The following is a 17,587-nucleotide window of genomic DNA, read 5'->3' on the forward strand; positions in this document are numbered from 1 at the left end:
ATGACCTCACAGTGTCTCTAATCTCCATTCACACAACCGATTGAAGACGAGCACCTGACTTTCCTCCATTTAGATGATATTATTGACTTTGATACCTCGAAGATTAGACTCTTTTACTCTCTTTTTTTTTTTTTTTTCTACCGGATTACTATAATTGATAGATTTAGAAAACGATCGATGATCAGAACTTACGGAGGTTCTGTCATTATATAAACGAAAACAGACGTTATAAATAGAGATAAATTGAAGGAGTCCCTCCAGATTAGGAGCGAGTTGGACTATTATTGCACTCATGTACTGATCTTTCCCACACAAAAGAGTAATAGTGCAGACACAAACTCCTCCAGAGAATGCAAATCAAAGTAGTAGAATAATTTGATTTTCTGACTTAATGACAATGAGAAATGCAATTTACCTTCACCCTGTTTGATCCGGAGAACCTGGCTCCGACAGTCCGTGGCACGGATCGAATTGAAAACCACCAAGAATCTCATTCCAAGGCCATGGTGGCCTCAAACCCTCCTCCGTAACATAACCTGATGTGGCTGCTTGAAGCTTCTGATTAACAATTGAATCAGCTGTAACCAGAGATCTAAGGGGGCCGTCGCTCCTGGTACTGTTGCTGTCACCATTACCCCCGCTGCTGCTGTTCTTGTTGCTGCCGTTGGTAAGATGGTGCTGAAGAGCAACTTGTAGGCCGGTGATCAGAAAACGCTGGTGGGAGGATACGTATGGACTGGCCGTGTGGATGACCACATCGCACTGCCGACACAGTAGAGCACGATCCTCCAAGCAGAAGAAATACCCAGCTTTCTCCTGTAATCCACAGTATGAAAGATTAATATTAAAGTTATGCTAAGAGAAGAAACATTAAGACAATCTATATCTGCACCAAATTGTCACAACCAAGGCCAAAATTTTCTTGCCGTGTGTTTTAACCTGCTAGGGGAGAACAGGCAAATGTGGTGGGAACCGATATTCCACACTAATTAGATTAAAAAAAAGATTGTGAGATTGTCTACAAATAAAAAGAATGGAACAATTTGAAGCACCAAAGAGAATTAACTCCTGCTTGGTGGCAACAAAGAAGCAAGAATGGTTCTGCCTTGAGTGGTAGGTCGAAGCAATAAAAGTAGGATTTTTATCATATAAGAGATCGAACTTATGAGGGCTATCAACCACCAGAGTACATTTGCATTAACGAATGCACCTGTCGAAAGCACAACTTCATCGGTCACTTAGTTCAGACTTCAGAGCACCAGATTACATGCTAGAAGTCCCTGCCTTCTTTTTCCAGAAAAATAGCTTGTCACATAGCATGTTTTTTATGACCAAAAACATTCAACGACTGATTACAAATTATAGTTTGCAAAGAGAACTTATCATGCTCAAAGAGAAAGGAACAGAAGCAGACAAATGGAAGGCATAACGTGTTTTTCACAAGCAAAAGTCAGCAAGCCACCAAGCAATCCATCTAATGACTGATTTCAAATCATCGTTTGGAAAAGGCACTTATCATGCTCGAAGAGAAAGGAACAACAGCAGACAAGTCGAAGTCATAGCATGTTTTTTTATGAACAAAACTCAGTAAGCCACCAAGTGATCAATCTAATGACTGATTACACATTGGAGTTTAAAAAGAGCACTCATCATGCACGATATAAAAGGAACAAAAGCAGACAAATGGAAGGCTCAGCAGGTATACTCTTCATACAAAAGTGTAGCTATAAGAACTTAATATATCTTGGTCCCAAAAATAATAAACGAAGCTTACAGTAACCATCAGTTCACAGTGCATCTACTTCATATTGAGAGTTGTACCATATGAATTCTATATCTTCTTCCTCTCCAACAATTGTAGAAAATTATCTAGCTTTGTGTGGCATCCTTTACAAGTTAGCAACCAACACTATACATTTGGATCAAAGCTTTCCTAAACATTATTCTTTTTTTTTTTTATCTTCAAGGTGTATAAAACAAAACTAATCACTCTCTTCTTAAGAAAACGGATATAAGACTTCAAAACGAACAAACTCTTTTTTTTTTTTTTGTCAATTTTTATAAACTTCTAGCATTTGAACACACACACACACACACACATACACATAAGAGTACATATATATTACTCACTGCATCTTAGTGGTTACATGTCCGACTGCTTAACACATTCAGAGGATGTGTATAGCAATTACCACATTATTTAACTGCACCTGTTGGGACCAAATAACCGAAGATGTCAATAGCTTGTACCATATCTGAAGATACAAGGTTGAGTATATGCTATCATTAAAAACGTCAGTTATCATCCATCAGGCCATCCAATAAAACATAATTAGTTATAGTTTGCAATGTGTATTTTCCTAACACCTGAACCAAATGGGAAGTAGACAACAATGAGAAAAGCATTTGGTCCCTTTGACAATGAAATGAAGTATGAAAAGATTGTAAATATCTTTTTAGCGCTCATCATAAATGCAGAAGCCACAAAATTAAGTGAGAAAGAGGAAGCTTGTTGGTAGAGGAGTTATGTGACAACTTTCTTGGGCCGCATTTATGAAGCAACTGCTTTGTGTCTGCAAACTAAATCAATCTCCGCTAATTTATTTCTTTCTGTTGTCACTAGATAAGAGCCCATCAACCTTTTTCCATCGTGTACCGGATGTAGATTCCAGTTTCACTTACAGAGAATGGACTCTCAACCTAACAAGTTAGATAGGTCTGCTGAAGAAAAAGAAATTTGACTACTTGTTACAGACGCATTCTAATGAAGATATATAACAGCATCATGTGTAAATAGTAGAATTTGCATGCACTCCAAACATTTTCATGCAAGAAACTCCAAGACTTCATTATAATCCCTGTTCTAATTTACATGACAAGAAAAGTTTCTCTTATTTTTCCTAGAAAAGAACAGGGAGGTGTAGGCATGAACTCCAACCTTTTCAAAAAGTAGGATTCTGCATGTTGATTAAAATGAAACACCCCTCCAAAGACTAGAAAGGGATTGATAGAGTAGCCAACTTAGCTCTTGACCAATTTTCAACGTCAGAGTAGACACAAACATATAAACAAGGCTGAGCTCAAAAGCATTTCAATCTCAGCTGAGCAACTATCCAGCAAGGCCAGGCTTCTTAACAATAGGAAGAACATGCAATATCCTCTTTTCTCTTTTTCTTATGAGATTTGATATCTAAAGCAAACTGTTTCAAATCAAGGGAAAAAAAGAAAAAGGTTGGTTATTAAGTAAGAAATTTTGCATTATAAGATCTGGATACGATGTGCAAAGCAATTTTTCGTATCCTAAAGCTGCAAGCAACACTGTACTAAGTGAATACCAACTAAATCAATCAACTCCAACTCAAACAAGTCCAAGAGCTGTTTTTTTCCCCAGTTATTTTTGTTTTTAAGATCTGGATAGGATGTGCAAAGCAATTTTTCGTATCCTAAAGCTGCAAGCAACACTGTACTAAGTGAATACCAACTAAATCAATCAACTCCAACTCAAACAAGTCCAAGAGCTGTTTTTTTTCCCAGTTATTTTTGTTTTTATTCAAGAAATTAGAAAGAAATTAAAGAGCAAAGTGTGCAGCAAGAAAACTAAATTAGTGTATTTAGAACTAGAATTCTTTACCGAAGGGCATCAAAATGAGTATTAGGAGAGACTGAGAGATAGCAACCTGACAAATATCACAGTTGGGGATCTGCGAAGAACAAGAGTTGGGATTAGTCGGGAGGAGAGGGACTCGCTGGTGCTTCCCGGCGAGCTTGTTGGCGGCATGGACCTTCTCATCGCAGCTCCAGCACAGCGCGGCCTCGTCGGCACAGCACAGCACCGCCGCCGCCGCCCTCTCGCACACGTCACACTGTATCTTCATCCCGCTCCGCCTCCTCCTCCTCCTCCTCCTCCTCGTCGAGCAACCAAGCTGAAGAAGACCAGAACTAGAGCAATGGAAGATCACAAGATATCACATGAAATCAGCGTCCGGAATCCACGGACCAAACCACCAAACACGATTAGATTTTCTTGAGAACATCTGACAAGGACAAATACCTAACGAAGATATTACACCTCTCTGCCGAGAAACATCGAGCGAGATGAAAATACAGAAGATCGACTTCCGGGTGAATTCAAGAACCAGATGAACACCACCAGTTCCAAGACCGGCGATTCGTCTGCAGCGGCCAGTGGAGATGGAGTTGCAGAAGCTTCGGCGGCTCAGGGCAGAGAGGAGGGAGATCGAGCGGGCTTTAAATGGAGATGAAGCCGCCCGACATGGAAGTGGAAGAACAGCCCAAACCGAAAGGGATATTTTTCACGACATAGCAGTTTTGACCATTACGTGGATTTTTGAGATAGTTCCGAACAATCCCGAATCCAAATATTCTTATACGATATTTTTCTTTCCCAAACAGTACCGGTACTTTAAAACTCTGTTTAAATTTTAAAATATATTTTATTTTATTATTTTAAAAATAATATATATATATATATATTTATATTTATATATTTAAATTTGTTTGAAATTTACTGAATCAAACCCATGAGCATCTGCATGTGTCAAACCAAGAAAAGAAGTCCATAATTGAAAAATTAAAAAAAAAAACAACTCATGAATTTTGAAAAAAAATAAACCAATAGATTATTCAAATAATTGCACCTGAAACGAATTAATTTGTTTTACTTTCTCAAAATTCATCGTAAGAATTTTCAGCTTCAACGCTTACAGAATTCACAGATAAATAATCTTGATGTTTATTATTATTATTTTATAAGATCACATCTGTGAGATACCATTTGTTTGGGTGTGGGACTGATGAGAAGCTCACCAACCAATTTCAATCACGAGTTATGGCTTTCTGATGCCTCCTAACACAATTACGAGGTAATTGCAGGAGTACATACAGTCGACCAATGACTCCATGTGCTCAGATTTGAAGACCAGTCAGTACCTTTGTTCCTAACAAAGGCATAATGTTGGTTACCTCTTCGTTATTGGTTGGGAAGTAGGGATTATATATAGCCACAGACAACACGTCACAAGAGTGTCAATAATTCTGTACTCTCTCTCTCTCTCTCTCGAGGACCACTTCACCTATAAAGCGACTTAAAGAAAGAGAGAGAAGACTGTTTTATTTTTTTCTTTTTCTGGATAGTAGTTTGTCCAAAGGAGCACTTAAGATTCATACAGTCAATAACATTAAATGCATGAATAAAATGCTAATACAAATTTGTGAAGAAATGCCATCGAGCATGCTTGCATTTGTGTGCTACTTCTAAATGATACTGTTGTATTTGTATCTATTGAGAAGCCATACAGAGCTAATTATACAAAATTGTTGTTTTATAAAAGAATGTATATTTACAAGCACACGTAAAAGTGGTTCTGATGTCAAGCCAAGTTTCGTCACAATTTCTGATAACTTGGGAACTCCAAAAGTTGTTTTTGAGCTTATTTTAGGGGGGTTATCTTGATGTATTTCTGGCGACACATGCTAATTTCCTGTTTTCCTCAAGCTTCACTTGTCCTTGGTTAACTTACCAGTAGGTGGCCCAGTTACAACAAAACAATGGAGACCTGATGTAATCCAACCAAGCAGTTCTAGTAGGGTTCACCATCACGTTGTCTGGATTCTTATCATCTGCGGTCCTAATTAAGAAATCCCACATACCTCTCCAACTTTGATATTTCTGAAGCATTCCCAACTTGGGTTAGTGGGTTTTGACAAACATCATTGGTCCATAACACATCATGAGATCATGAGGAGCCTTTCTCTTCTCTATTTGTCACTATGCTTTTGACACCAGTGTTCAATACAGAAGCCTAGAACTAGACATGGAATGACCCAACTCACCACTCCCTACTTATCTTTCATCACAGATCAGATTTATCATTGCTAGGTCACTTAATTATTCTTCATGGAACATGACTTACATCACATCCCACTTGGGGTCCAAACTTGGACCACATATCTTATTGGAATTTGGACTCACACAGCAAGAATGAGTCAATCCAATACCAACTGAGATGGATATATCAAAGAAACAAATGGATTTCATGATGATGGGCACAAGAGATTGTTCTGGCCCCATCATTTATCTGGTGGAGTGTGATAAAAAAGTTCCATGGCATTACCAGACTGCCATTACTATATTGTGTGGTTCCTAGGTTTTGAATAAGGAATTTCTAGGACCTTTGATGGGTCATTCTCCTTACTCCATATCTTCCCTTCTTTGGTACTTGCATTGACCCGATGGCTGATCACTGCACTCTACAGATTAGAGAGGAAGATTAACAAGTTTTTCAAGCGGGCGATGAATAAAGTTTTAAAATAAATTAGTGGGTCAATTTATTCAATGAAGTATCAAAGTAAATTTATGCTGGTACAGATGTTCATACAAGGGCAACAAAATTGCATGATAAGCTTGTTAACACACATCAGAAACAAATTCCTTGCCAGTGCAAATGCACCATAAAAAAATATTTGCACCGGCAAGTGTGGTCATGTCCATATGGATCCCACTAATTCAAATTGAAATTTTTGTGCAAAAAAAAATTCAGAGACAGAATTTTAAAAAAGAATAAAAAAGATGTCCAGATTAAAAAATAAAAAAAGGAAAGACTGATTAAGCATATGCATTTAATCCCTTAATGAGCAATTCCCACAAAAAAGAGTGAATAATAAGAATAACAGGTTTGTAAAAATAATACAACGAATAAAAAGATGAATAATTAGAAACTGTTTACAACTAAGTAATAATCAAAGAGAATAATAAGAAAACAAATCAACTTGTGTGCCATGCTCCCTAAATCATCACTTATGTAAACTTTGGTTCTATTGATATGCTAATATAAGAAATAAAATGATGCAGGCAAAAACTCTTCAAGTACATAAATATAAATCTCTAGTGCATAAATGTTGGTTCTATATTTGCATATCATGGTGTACCTTGGTTGTCAGGGTCTGTACCAAGTTAGTAGCCACCATTAATCAAGCGAAATATATTTCTTATCACAAGTTCATATGAGCCCTAAATTTAAGCAAAACTTAGTTGTAGTTCTGTTGCTTCTGTAAACAGTAGTATATTGTCACGGACTCACGATATCTACACAATTGAATATTACATACTACTTAGGCCACTTTTTTGTTGCATCATTGCACCAATACTGTTTGGAAAACTATAACAAGTCCCACCACAGATTAATGTGTAGCAGCCAAGTAAAAGCTCACTAAAACCGTGGAAATTGTACTACAATACAGCATCAGATCACCAAAAAAACAAAATTATCAACAGTAAATACCTCTCAAAGATGGAAAATTGAGCATATGAAACCTCCAGGAGAGAAAAGGTGCCAACCTGATTTTTTAGAGTTAATTACCAATTGAGCTGTCTCGATTTGGAGAAACACACATGAAGCTAATCAAGAATCAATAGGATAAGCCCTAAAACAAGAAATCCAGTACACACAGATTACTCTTCTACATCAATAGTCTATAAACACTTGCCTACAGCAATCCGAGAAACGACATCGAGAGCAGCAGAAAACACAGAGGAAAGCGAAAAAGCACAAGAAAAAACCGGAGAAAAGATGAAAAATCGTAGCAACCCCGCAGAAGTTTTACCGAAGGGTTCGCGAGAAACCTCCCGCAAGCGTTGATGCGAGGGTTAGGGTTAGGGCTTGAGCCAGACTCGGAGAGGAGTCGGAATCGGATTAGGGGTTGCTCACGGGCCAAAACCGTGGGCCTATCTTTATATTGGACCGTCCCTGTTTAAATGGACCGGTCCGGGTTAAATTTGGGTCTGTGTCTCAAGTCCATTAACTTGAACCGGCTCAAATGCCGCTTCCAACGTTAAAATATCATTTAATTATAAGGAAATATATGATTATATATATATATATATATATATAGCCTTCGAAATCTCGCCCTTCAGAACCAGTACGCGGCCTCGCCACCGGCACTTCGCTGTAAAGACGTTCCTCAGCAAGTAAAGGAAACAGAAGATAAGGTAGGGAGAATGCGATTCGCAGTCACGAGGGCTTGCCGTGGCGGCGGAGGGAGGGCTCGCGCTGGCGCCCTCTACATTGGAGGGAGCACGACCGCGCCCATCGAGACCCCGTCACTTTTGATATCGACGCGAAAAGGCCTCCCAACTTTCGTATCCCGCGACCACCTCGCCGCCCTCCCCACACCCGATTCTCTTCTCCTTCACGTCAGCCCTCTGCACTTGTAAGTTTTATATAACTTTTTCTTTTCTTAATCATCCCACTAAAGGTGTTCGTCGAAATGCCTATTTGGAGTTGATATCGATTTCGTTATCAAATTATGATCTTGCATTGATATTGAAAATTCCTTGATATGCTTCCCGTGCCAATCTAATATTCAAAAGCGTGATTTTGATCGTTTGTGTAGTATAAGCACTTGGCTTGCAGGTCTCTGAGAGAGGTTTCTAAGGTTTGAAGATGTTATTTGCTAGTTGAGGCTGATTTCCCTTGCATTTCCCATTGCATTTTCCTAAAAGCTATTCTTTATTACTTTTTCTTTAAGGTACCCTACATGGACAAACGAGTCTTGATGTTTTTTTATTGGGGTTTGCTGGGTCCTGAGATTTTACTTCGTCGTTTGAGGTGTAAGAATAGTAGGCTGTGGCTAATAAAGTGAATCATGCTTATGGAAACAAGTTTTTTGGTCACAGTAGAATCAGATTTTTACAAGATGATCCATGTCAAATATCAGTAGTTAATTACAGCAAATTGTCTTTTTTTCTATTTGACACTATACTTTTTTAGTAAATTACATGTTGATTAAATCTCATTGTGGAAATCCTCAATATTTTTTAATCTGCTTGGTTTTGCTTCAAGAGAATGTGCTTATCGATGTTGTACATGTGAGGTTCTTTGCAGTTTAGATTGCCCTTCATCCAAAACTATTTCTAACATTGGAGGTCTGCATCAGATGCTGGGGCTGCATGAGCATTTTTTTGTTGCTGCCCCAAGGGATTCATTAGAGAGTCTACCTGAGAGTGAAGGCACTAATAAGCTCGGGGCTTCTTTTGAAACACCTTGTGGTCGTCGACTGGTAGTCCATATTTGCATGAAATTAGCTCCTCCTTATCATGCATCACAGGACAGAAAGTTGTGCAGTATTTTTTTTCCTCTTAACACTGTCATTCACTTTCTTCTTCTTAGATCAAGCCTTCAGCATATGTGGAAAAGATTGCTTCATTGAAGCCAAACTTGTGGGCTAGTATGGCAGATGAGGTGCCTGCTTGGGTTTCTGAAAAGAGAAATAAGACTTCTGTAGATCGAACATTGCGTTGGCTCGACGAATGCCTTGCTTTGGACCCGGTCTGTAAAGGGTTATGCTTTGAAACTTGGCATATATTGAAGTTTGCTAAACATATACGACATGTGAATTGGGGTGTGCTTTGTGATTGCTTTCTGTATGATGCATAAAAGGTGTACCAGAGTATGCTTTGTAGTAATTACCTTTGTTTTTTTGCTTATCCTTTTTTTATTAGCAGTATATATCTGTCCAGATTGGCATTTCTGAAATTTACCACCATTTATGAGCTGCATAAAATTTTTCTTTCATGTACAATGTTTGTTTTTTGGCAAATTCTTTTCCTGTACTCCCTTCTTTATTTCTACAGATTTATTTTTTGAATGCTGTCTCAGATTTTCTTCTTGTATTATAAATTAATGTAGTTTTTTTGGAAATACATGTTGGTATTCTGCTTCAGTTATCTTTCTTGGTTGTATTGTGATTTAATGGACACATTGTTGCGTATGTATGTGTTGTAAAATCTGCCTCAGAAAAGTTGCAGTTTTATGACACCAAAAACTTTTATCCTTCGCTACGTTTTATTCTTGTTCTGCCACAAGTTTCTAGGCAATATTCAAGTTGGTGACCTCTGTACGGACCATCTAGATGTCTTGACAGTCCATCATGCTGCATTTGTGACTGAGAATGGCATCAGCACTAGTAATCTGTAATCGTGGTTCTAAAGTCTAAACATTGGTAGAGTTTTCTACCATGATAGTAAACTAGGCGACAAGCATAAGGACCAGGGTTGATATTTTTTCTTGCAGCTGGATTGATGTCTACTGCTTGCAGCTTGTCAATGCTTTTCTCCTTGAAAAAGGGTGGCCCGATGTACTAGGCTTCTGCTGATGCATGTCTGTGGGAGTCAAATATATACACCATCCTTACATAGAAGTTGTTTTTGTGACAAACTTTTGAAACTTAGGTCAAAATAGGATGACTTCATTCTATGCTGAATTATTCACACCATAGTCCATAGCTATGCATTCTAGCATGTGACTGTAGAACATAAAATGCTTTAGCTTACTGATAATAAATTTGCTTCTCACATGCAAATTATTAGAGGTTCACATTAACTTACTAGGCTCTATTTTCTAAATTAAGAATTTGGCATTTGGTCATCATTAAACATGCTATATTCTTTTTTTCTAAATTAAGATTTGGGGTTTGGTGATTATACTGTGATATCTGATCCAGGCAGGTGGGAAAACTATGTTAGGAGTTGTTGTTGGTGGGTCCAATATTGAAGAACGGAAACACTGTGCAATCGAAGTGGCAACTCGGAATGTATCAGGTTTGATGAAATATTCTTAACTTTTAATATGCATATAGATGCCATTGCTGTTCCAGACAATGCATGTGCTATTGTTGTCTCTTATTGTTCTTTGATTTTCTTAATGTGTACATTCATCAGGCTGAGAACAATGCAACATTGGGTTTTTAAGAGATGTTTAGTTGCTATTGAATATCATATGTCATGATTCTCAGTTAATTAGTTAACTGCTACTATCTGTTATAAGTTAATTGCTTAATATATAATTAATTGCACCCAATGTTTTTATCATGATTCCCAGATGTGAAAAGGACACCTTTAAGGTTGAAGTTCATTGGTTGTTGGCTAATGAACACAAAAGTATGATCTACATGCAGTTGCCAGCATAAACTGTAGATGATGATAGGTTTTGTAGAATGTTCTTAGACTGTGTTTGAAAGTATGAACATTTGTACTTATTGACCCTGGGATTTAGTATAGTTATCTGGTGACATGATCTGTCCCATTGGTTATATATGGTTTCTGTGTTCTGCATTCTCTGAGTAAATAACTGTTAACTTTTAAGATGCATTTGCTGTTTGTTTTGTTGTAAGTTGCTGCAACAAATGGAGCAAGCAGTCACTTGAGTTATATCATGTTATATATTCATCATATGACATGCATTTTATTTGTTTGATGCTCCTATTTTTTTTTATTGTGATTAGCAGAACTTTTATCCCACCACTGTAATCTATGTTCTGATACAAAATAAAGTGCCTATGTGATGCTTGATCTAGGTTTTTGGATTGGAGGTTTTGGGCTCGGAGAGAATGTGGAAGAACGCTCAGCTTTGCTCAATGCTGTTACAGTAAGTGATATGCAGATTACTGGACATTAATGGCCTATTAATAGAAAAGATTGCAGAAGTGGTGGTGTGTAGGCCTAAATATACACGCTGGTCTGCATACTCCTTTTGCATTATGTACTATTTTTACATGTGTTTGTAAATGTAATGAACAATTGTATTACGAACAACCACAAGTATATGCCATGTATATATCTCAGATGGTTGATTTAATATAATATACAAGATTAAGAATGAACCTACTTGATCCATAGAGCTTCTTTATGGTTATTATTGAGCTAGACATAATTTCAATGGTGAGTCATATGTCAATTAGGATATTAGAGATGCAGACTAGTTCAATTTTCATGATGCAATTACTTGATAGCCTCATAAATTTTAGCTTAATTCTATCCAGTCATGGAATGTGAAGTGAAAACTGATTTTGTTGGGAAGTTGTTCTTTTATATTTTGCAAGATTGATTCAATCTTTATTTTTATCTGTTTCAAGTGCTATTTCAACCACAGTGGTTGTTTTGTTACCTTGTGAGGTATTCTTGGATCTAGGTCTGTGTTGTTTGTCATTGTTTACCTTTAGGTATGTTGTTTACCGTTGTATAGTTTCAGGGCCATTTCATGAATGATTGCATGCATAAGCTTATGTTGTAAATGGCAGTATACCTTGTAGTCATGCACACTCTTTTTCCTGGATTCATTGTTTTAAATGAAGAACAATTAGCTGAGTCCATATGCAAATGCATCGTTCTTTTGGACACCCAAGAACAGTATGTGACTGACCTGTCTTGTCCCTTAATTTTCAATAGGGTTAGAAAATCAAGTTATGATCTTGAGGTCAAATATCCAAATAATGCTTCATGAATGATCACCTTGTTTTACTGGGACAATTTGTGCTTCGTTTATTGATCAAAGAGACATTTTAGCTTTCAAATTATTAGTGCTTCTATTAGTGCAGAAATTGGAGTCTTTCAAATATTTTTTTGCTTTATCAGTTCGTGTGTCAAGGTATGGAAATTAAAATGTCAATGCAGAAACTGAAGTCTTCAGTGGCATCTATTAGTGCTTCTTGCAGGATTATGATACTTTTTGGCTTATCTTTCAGGATAATCTCCCGGAGGAAAAGGTGCGATTTATATCTGGACTTTCTCTCCCAGGTATTGATGTTATACACCTAGCTATTTTACATCATCAAGACATACTTGTGCACTCGTGTTCTTTCTACTTTGACTGAAAACACAGATGATATTAATGGCTAAATCAGTATTTTGTTAATTTGTTAAAGCAGAGCTGAATGCTGGGTGCCATTTCTTTTTTCTTTTTTGTACCAGTAATTTGCAGTGACTCGCATGGTAGAAATGGTACATATCATTGAAATCAAATTCATAGATGTGAAAAAGCAATGGCATTCTTTTTGAATCCTTTCTAAAACTTGCACATTTGATTTGCTGTATCTTGCATACTTCTGTCATGGCCCCTTTATCGAACCTGTGTAATCTGGTTATGGCCCTTTTTCCTATTACCATAACCATTATCATTGACCATTAACATCTTCATTCCCAGTGCCTATATTTTCCTGTTGTGCTGTTAATTGACTTTATTATCCCAAATCTTTACTAATATGACAATCATCATCCTGGTCTATTTATCCTCATATCTCTGGTCAGTTATTTTTATACAATTTGTCTAGATAAGCAAAGTGTTCTTTATGGAGAACTATCTTGACAAAAAAATTTATTTTCATTTCTTGGCTGCTTATTGCCCAAATGAATTTGTGTTCTGTTCTTTTTTCCTTTTACACATGATTAGCTTTCGTAAGCTCAAAATTTCTATCAGTTGCCTTGTGTCAGTCATTGATACTATATAGCTTAGGAAACATAAAAAAAGCCTCTTCCTAAGCTTTTTTCTGAGTCCTGGCTACTTTTAAAAGAATTTTTTAGCTGTTGTTTAGCATAACCTGGTTTTTGTTTTTCTGATCAATCGAATAAGTTACACTCTATTGTTGATCAATCCCTGTTGCAAAATAATTTTGGTGATACTGTGTAATCCCTCTTACAGAGGAAGTATTGCAGGGTGTGGCTTCAGGAATTGACCTTTTTGACTCCACGTACGTATTGAAACTCTAGATATTTATTTTCCAACAATTTTTTAATACTTATGATAATTATTTTTAAACCAATGCCAACACGAATGCAGGTACATTTACCATCTTACACTTGGAGGTTTTGCACTTATCTTCCCATTCAAGATTCTTGATCATAACAATCTAGATTTTCAGCTCGATGATACTGTTGGTGATCGCACAAAAATAAATTTGCGGGCAACAATCTACAGGTGTGTGATCTCTGTTCTCTTAATACATCATACAGTTGTAAATTAACACACATGGTTTCATCCGAAAAACAAACATGCATGGTCTCATAGTTCTGCTCTCTTGTATTTCTTGAAGCAGCTAAATACCTTGACACATCATAGAGTTTAAAGTGTCTTGCTCGTGAACTTTATATAGCACATTAGAAGCTCTTGACTGAGTTGGAAATCATTTCATAGTTTTTCAGATTTGACTGCTGCCATTTTTTTACTAACACTCCAGTATAGGTCGTGTAAGATTTCCTCTACAATCTCTTCTGCTTTTTGTAGTCATACTACTAGATACCTCTCAAACTTGCTAGTGAATGATGGATGGATATTCACCTTGTAATTATCACGAAGGCTATATGTGCCCAACCCAAGTGAATGACATGGAGTCTAACATTCTTAACTTCACAGCAACATGCCGTCATCGGCAAATTTTTAACAGAATTGTTTATATACCTGTTCTCTGATGTTTTGTATACACCACTTTCTCTTCAGGAAGGATATATCGGCTATTGTTGCCAACTGTAGTTGCTTCACATGCCAAAATCACACTCGAGCTTACATAAACCACCTACTTAATGTTCATGAAATGTTGGCTCATATCCTACTAGAAATGTAAGTTGCTCTTCCCAGTTATGAAAAGCACCGTAACTCGTCTACTATTATGATGGATGGTTTGCAGACTCTTGTCTAACGTGTCCTTATTACTACATGCAGACATAACACACACCATTATTTGGGTTTTTTTCGTGCTATGAGAGAAGCTATCAAGGGTGGGAAGTTTGACTTGTTCCGACAGAGATTTGTCGAGAGCAGACGCATCCATCTTACCTCAGCTGTGCTGTGCTCTTGATGGCCCCCTCTTTTCCCTTCTTTCTTTACTTGGAGCTTACAACTCTACAAGACTAATGTGAGCTCTTTAATGTTGTAATTGGTTAATTATATTTCAGCAAACAATTTTGACAAAGCAGTCTATCGGTAAGATGTAGTCTGTTAGATGACAGCATGCACAACATTCTCTGTAAACTCTATTCGAATTTTTATCACTTAGCAATCATATCTTGGAACACTTTTCTCTCTGCAATGAGCATCGAGTCATTAAACTTTCATCGTAGACTGCTGTTGGCATTTGTTGTTTTGCAGATGTCCTGTGCATTTATTTCATCAAACGTTTGGTGGCTGCTATTAATGCCTTGTAAGTAACTACCTTTGTTAGGAAGCAATAAAGAGTGTCCAAAAGACACAGCAAGAGTGAGAAGCCCGACAATAAGAACAACGAAATCCATGATTCGCATTAATTTGTGGAACAACTATAAATCAACAGCCAAGAACTATAAATAATGTACAAGACATTTATTTGTTGATAAGCTGCCATTGTTTGATGCCGCAATTCCCTTTTCCAAGGCAACAATAAGAAGAAGGATGCTGGCGAGTGAAATTAATTTGTGGGTCTCTTATCCAAAATTGCTGCCTATGATAACTATTCTTTCCTGAGAACCAAACAGAATGTGAGAATGGTTTCAGCATCAATCAGAACTTTACAGGACAAAACCAGTAGCCTTCAGCCAGCAGATGTACTTGAAAGGACAGGTCTTAAAGACTGGTACATCCCCCTTGCACAAACTCCAGATCAGTGCATGGGGTAGCCAATGATCGGTGGCTCCCCGAGACTCCATCCCTTCCTGTCTTCACTGGCTGTTTCTGCATCACCATGGCCAAAGCACTGGGATCAGAGGAAGCTTGGTGCTGTTTCCATGTCTCCTCCAAGCTCCTGCAGGATCAAATTTGTTGGTTAAGAAGAGTAGGTTTTCTTGGAATTTATGTGTGTTCTCTTCGATCTCTGTCAACAAAACCATATGAGATGTCACATATGCAGCTGTTTCCAACATTAAAAGAATAGAAAAAGCATTGCTTTGGTTGCACAGGAGGGAGGAAAGAAGATTGATGGTGCTATAGTGTTTTTATGGGTTCAAATAAAATATTATATAAATAAGTGAGAAAAAAAATATCACGAATAAACTGTTTTCATTAACAATTCCGATATATTAACATATTAATCGATGATAAACAATCCGTTAATTTTCTTAAGCATGTAATTTCATACTACATTTCCTAATTTATTACTTATTTTCACTTCCATCATCATTTAAGGTTAACAATGTGGTGTTGATGGAATACATGTTTGGGAGAGTAAGGCTGACAAATTTTGGATAATCTATTTATATAATCGATATAAACTAAAATAAAAATGCACTTAAAAAAGATGATAGGCTTCGAAGAAGAAGAAGAAGAAATATAAACACTATTTTATATTCTCACAAATTGTCACTCTCCGAATCTAAATTATAGGATCATATGTCATGTCTCCATCAGAGACTTCAATACAAACTCTCTGCATTATTGGAGCGTCTTGCCATCGATGTCCCGTCCACGTGGTGGCCTCTCGCTGCATCTCGCCACAGAAGCATCGTGTCGATGCAACGAATCCATCGACTCATGTCCTTGTCGTGCAAACACCAATCGTTACTCCCACGTAAATCGTTGCCTCGTTTGAGATCGATCGATCGATCAAACAGATGCGTAGACGAGAGATGTCGGATGAATTGACCCACCGGAGAGAACTCCCCGGGCAATTCGACAAACACGTAATGCTCTATCGGTGGAAGCCAGTTCGATCCAGCTGTCTCACGGCGATGCTGCCCTCTCGGTGACGCACTGCATGCAACAAATCCAAGATTTTGTGTCGAGTGAGAATTATGAATGTACGCTGGTCTGAGGACAGCGATCGGTGGATTCGGATGTCGTCGTGTAAATCCACTGAACCTGTATCCATCTTACGTAGTTACTTGGAAGCTCGCTTCGCTTCTCCCGTTCCCTATATATGCTTTCCTCGGACACGCTCATGATCTCATGTTGTGCATCGGTTCCCTCCTCGTCGTCCAAGTACGTTAGCAGTGTGCCGATGGAGCATTTGGAGGAGATGAGAGCGGATGGGGGAGTGCATTATCGAGGGGTGAGGAAGAGGAAGTGGGGCAAGTGGGTGTCCGAGATCCGGGAGCCCGGGAAGAAGACCAGGATCTGGCTGGGTAGCTTCGAGTCGGCGGAGATGGCGGCGGTGGCGCACGACGTGGCGGAGCTGCGGCTCCGGGGCCGGGACGCGCAGCTCAACTTCCCGGAGTCGGTAGACCAGCTGCCGCGGCCCCGGAGCTCCGACCCCCAGGACATCCGGTCGGCGGCGCTCGACGCGGCCGCGAGGCTCCGGTGCAGGACCGTCGCCACCGCCAGGGCCGGGATAGCGCCGGCCTTGGAGCGGCTGGGCAACGACGAGCTCGGCCTCGACTCGCCCAAGATGTGGTTGGAGCTGGCGGAGGCGCTGCTGCTCAGCCCGCCCGTTTGGAGCAGCGAGGCGAGCGAGGTGGAGGAGTGGGAACCCCATGGATCCTTGTGGGATCCCTTGCTGTAATCCATCGTACGTTCCCCTCGTAACGATTACCTCATCGGCTGACACCCTCGATTTTAACGAGGATGATTCACGCGCAGATGATTAAGAACAACATATCATTCGAAGCATACGGTTTATGTCGTTCTTTCCGATCACATTCTGCATTCAGATGGTGATTAATTACTCGACGCTCAAAAGCTTAATCTACGGCGTAAGAAACACAGGAGAAGAAACAAGAGACTACTCCATGTTTAATCCCCTACTCGAAATCGATCGAGCTGTTTGGCATGACATAACGCAGCAAATGTTACTCGATCAGTTCACAGAGAGAGAGAGAGAGAGAGAGAGAGAG

At 38.6% G+C, this 17,587-nt stretch overlaps 3 protein-coding genes across 5 annotated transcripts; 2 read left to right on the forward strand and 1 right to left on the reverse strand.

Annotated features, from left to right (window-relative positions):
• Nucleotides 1-239: 239 nt before the first annotated feature.
• LOC135583211 (B-box zinc finger protein 22-like) lies at nucleotides 240-7,689 on the reverse strand. 2 transcript variants are annotated; one of them, XM_065175292.1, is made up of 3 exons: nucleotides 4,052-7,689; nucleotides 3,678-3,923; nucleotides 240-816 (listed from the first exon to the last, which is right to left on the reverse strand). In XM_065175292.1, the coding sequence occupies exons 2-3, from the start codon at nucleotides 3,873-3,875 to the stop codon at nucleotides 418-420; spliced, it is 597 nt and encodes a 198-aa protein (XP_065031364.1). In that variant the 5' UTR covers nucleotides 3,876-3,923; nucleotides 4,052-7,689; the 3' UTR covers nucleotides 240-417. The 2 variants fall into 2 exon arrangements, with proteins under 2 accessions (XP_065031364.1, XP_065031363.1); XM_065175291.1 differs by having other exon boundaries at nucleotides 3,678-3,939.
• Nucleotides 7,690-7,921: 232 nt separating this feature from the next.
• LOC135652570 (uncharacterized) lies at nucleotides 7,922-14,900 on the forward strand. 2 transcript variants are annotated; one of them, XM_065173588.1, is made up of 10 exons: nucleotides 7,922-8,229; nucleotides 8,904-9,078; nucleotides 9,189-9,347; nucleotides 10,522-10,618; nucleotides 11,374-11,444; nucleotides 12,541-12,592; nucleotides 13,494-13,542; nucleotides 13,632-13,769; nucleotides 14,289-14,408; nucleotides 14,511-14,900. In XM_065173588.1, the coding sequence occupies exons 1-10, from the start codon at nucleotides 8,018-8,020 to the stop codon at nucleotides 14,644-14,646; spliced, it is 1,209 nt and encodes a 402-aa protein (XP_065029660.1). In that variant the 5' UTR covers nucleotides 7,922-8,017; the 3' UTR covers nucleotides 14,647-14,900. The 2 variants fall into 2 exon arrangements, with proteins under 2 accessions (XP_065029660.1, XP_065029661.1); XM_065173589.1 differs by having other exon boundaries at nucleotides 8,096-8,229; nucleotides 8,956-9,078.
• Nucleotides 14,901-16,542: 1,642 nt separating this feature from the next.
• On the forward strand, nucleotides 16,543-17,390 carry LOC135652220 (ethylene-responsive transcription factor ERF022-like). Its single transcript, XM_065173023.1, has one exon. It carries the CDS (start codon nucleotides 16,675-16,677, stop codon nucleotides 17,254-17,256), a length of 582 nt encoding a protein of 193 aa, XP_065029095.1. The 5' UTR covers nucleotides 16,543-16,674; the 3' UTR covers nucleotides 17,257-17,390.
• The last annotated feature ends 197 nt before the right edge of the window (nucleotides 17,391-17,587 follow it).

Source organism: Musa acuminata, chromosome BXJ3-11 (assembly GCF_036884655.1).
Source record: "Musa acuminata AAA Group cultivar baxijiao chromosome BXJ3-11, Cavendish_Baxijiao_AAA, whole genome shotgun sequence".
NCBI classification, from domain to species: Eukaryota; Viridiplantae; Streptophyta; class Magnoliopsida; order Zingiberales; family Musaceae; genus Musa; species Musa acuminata.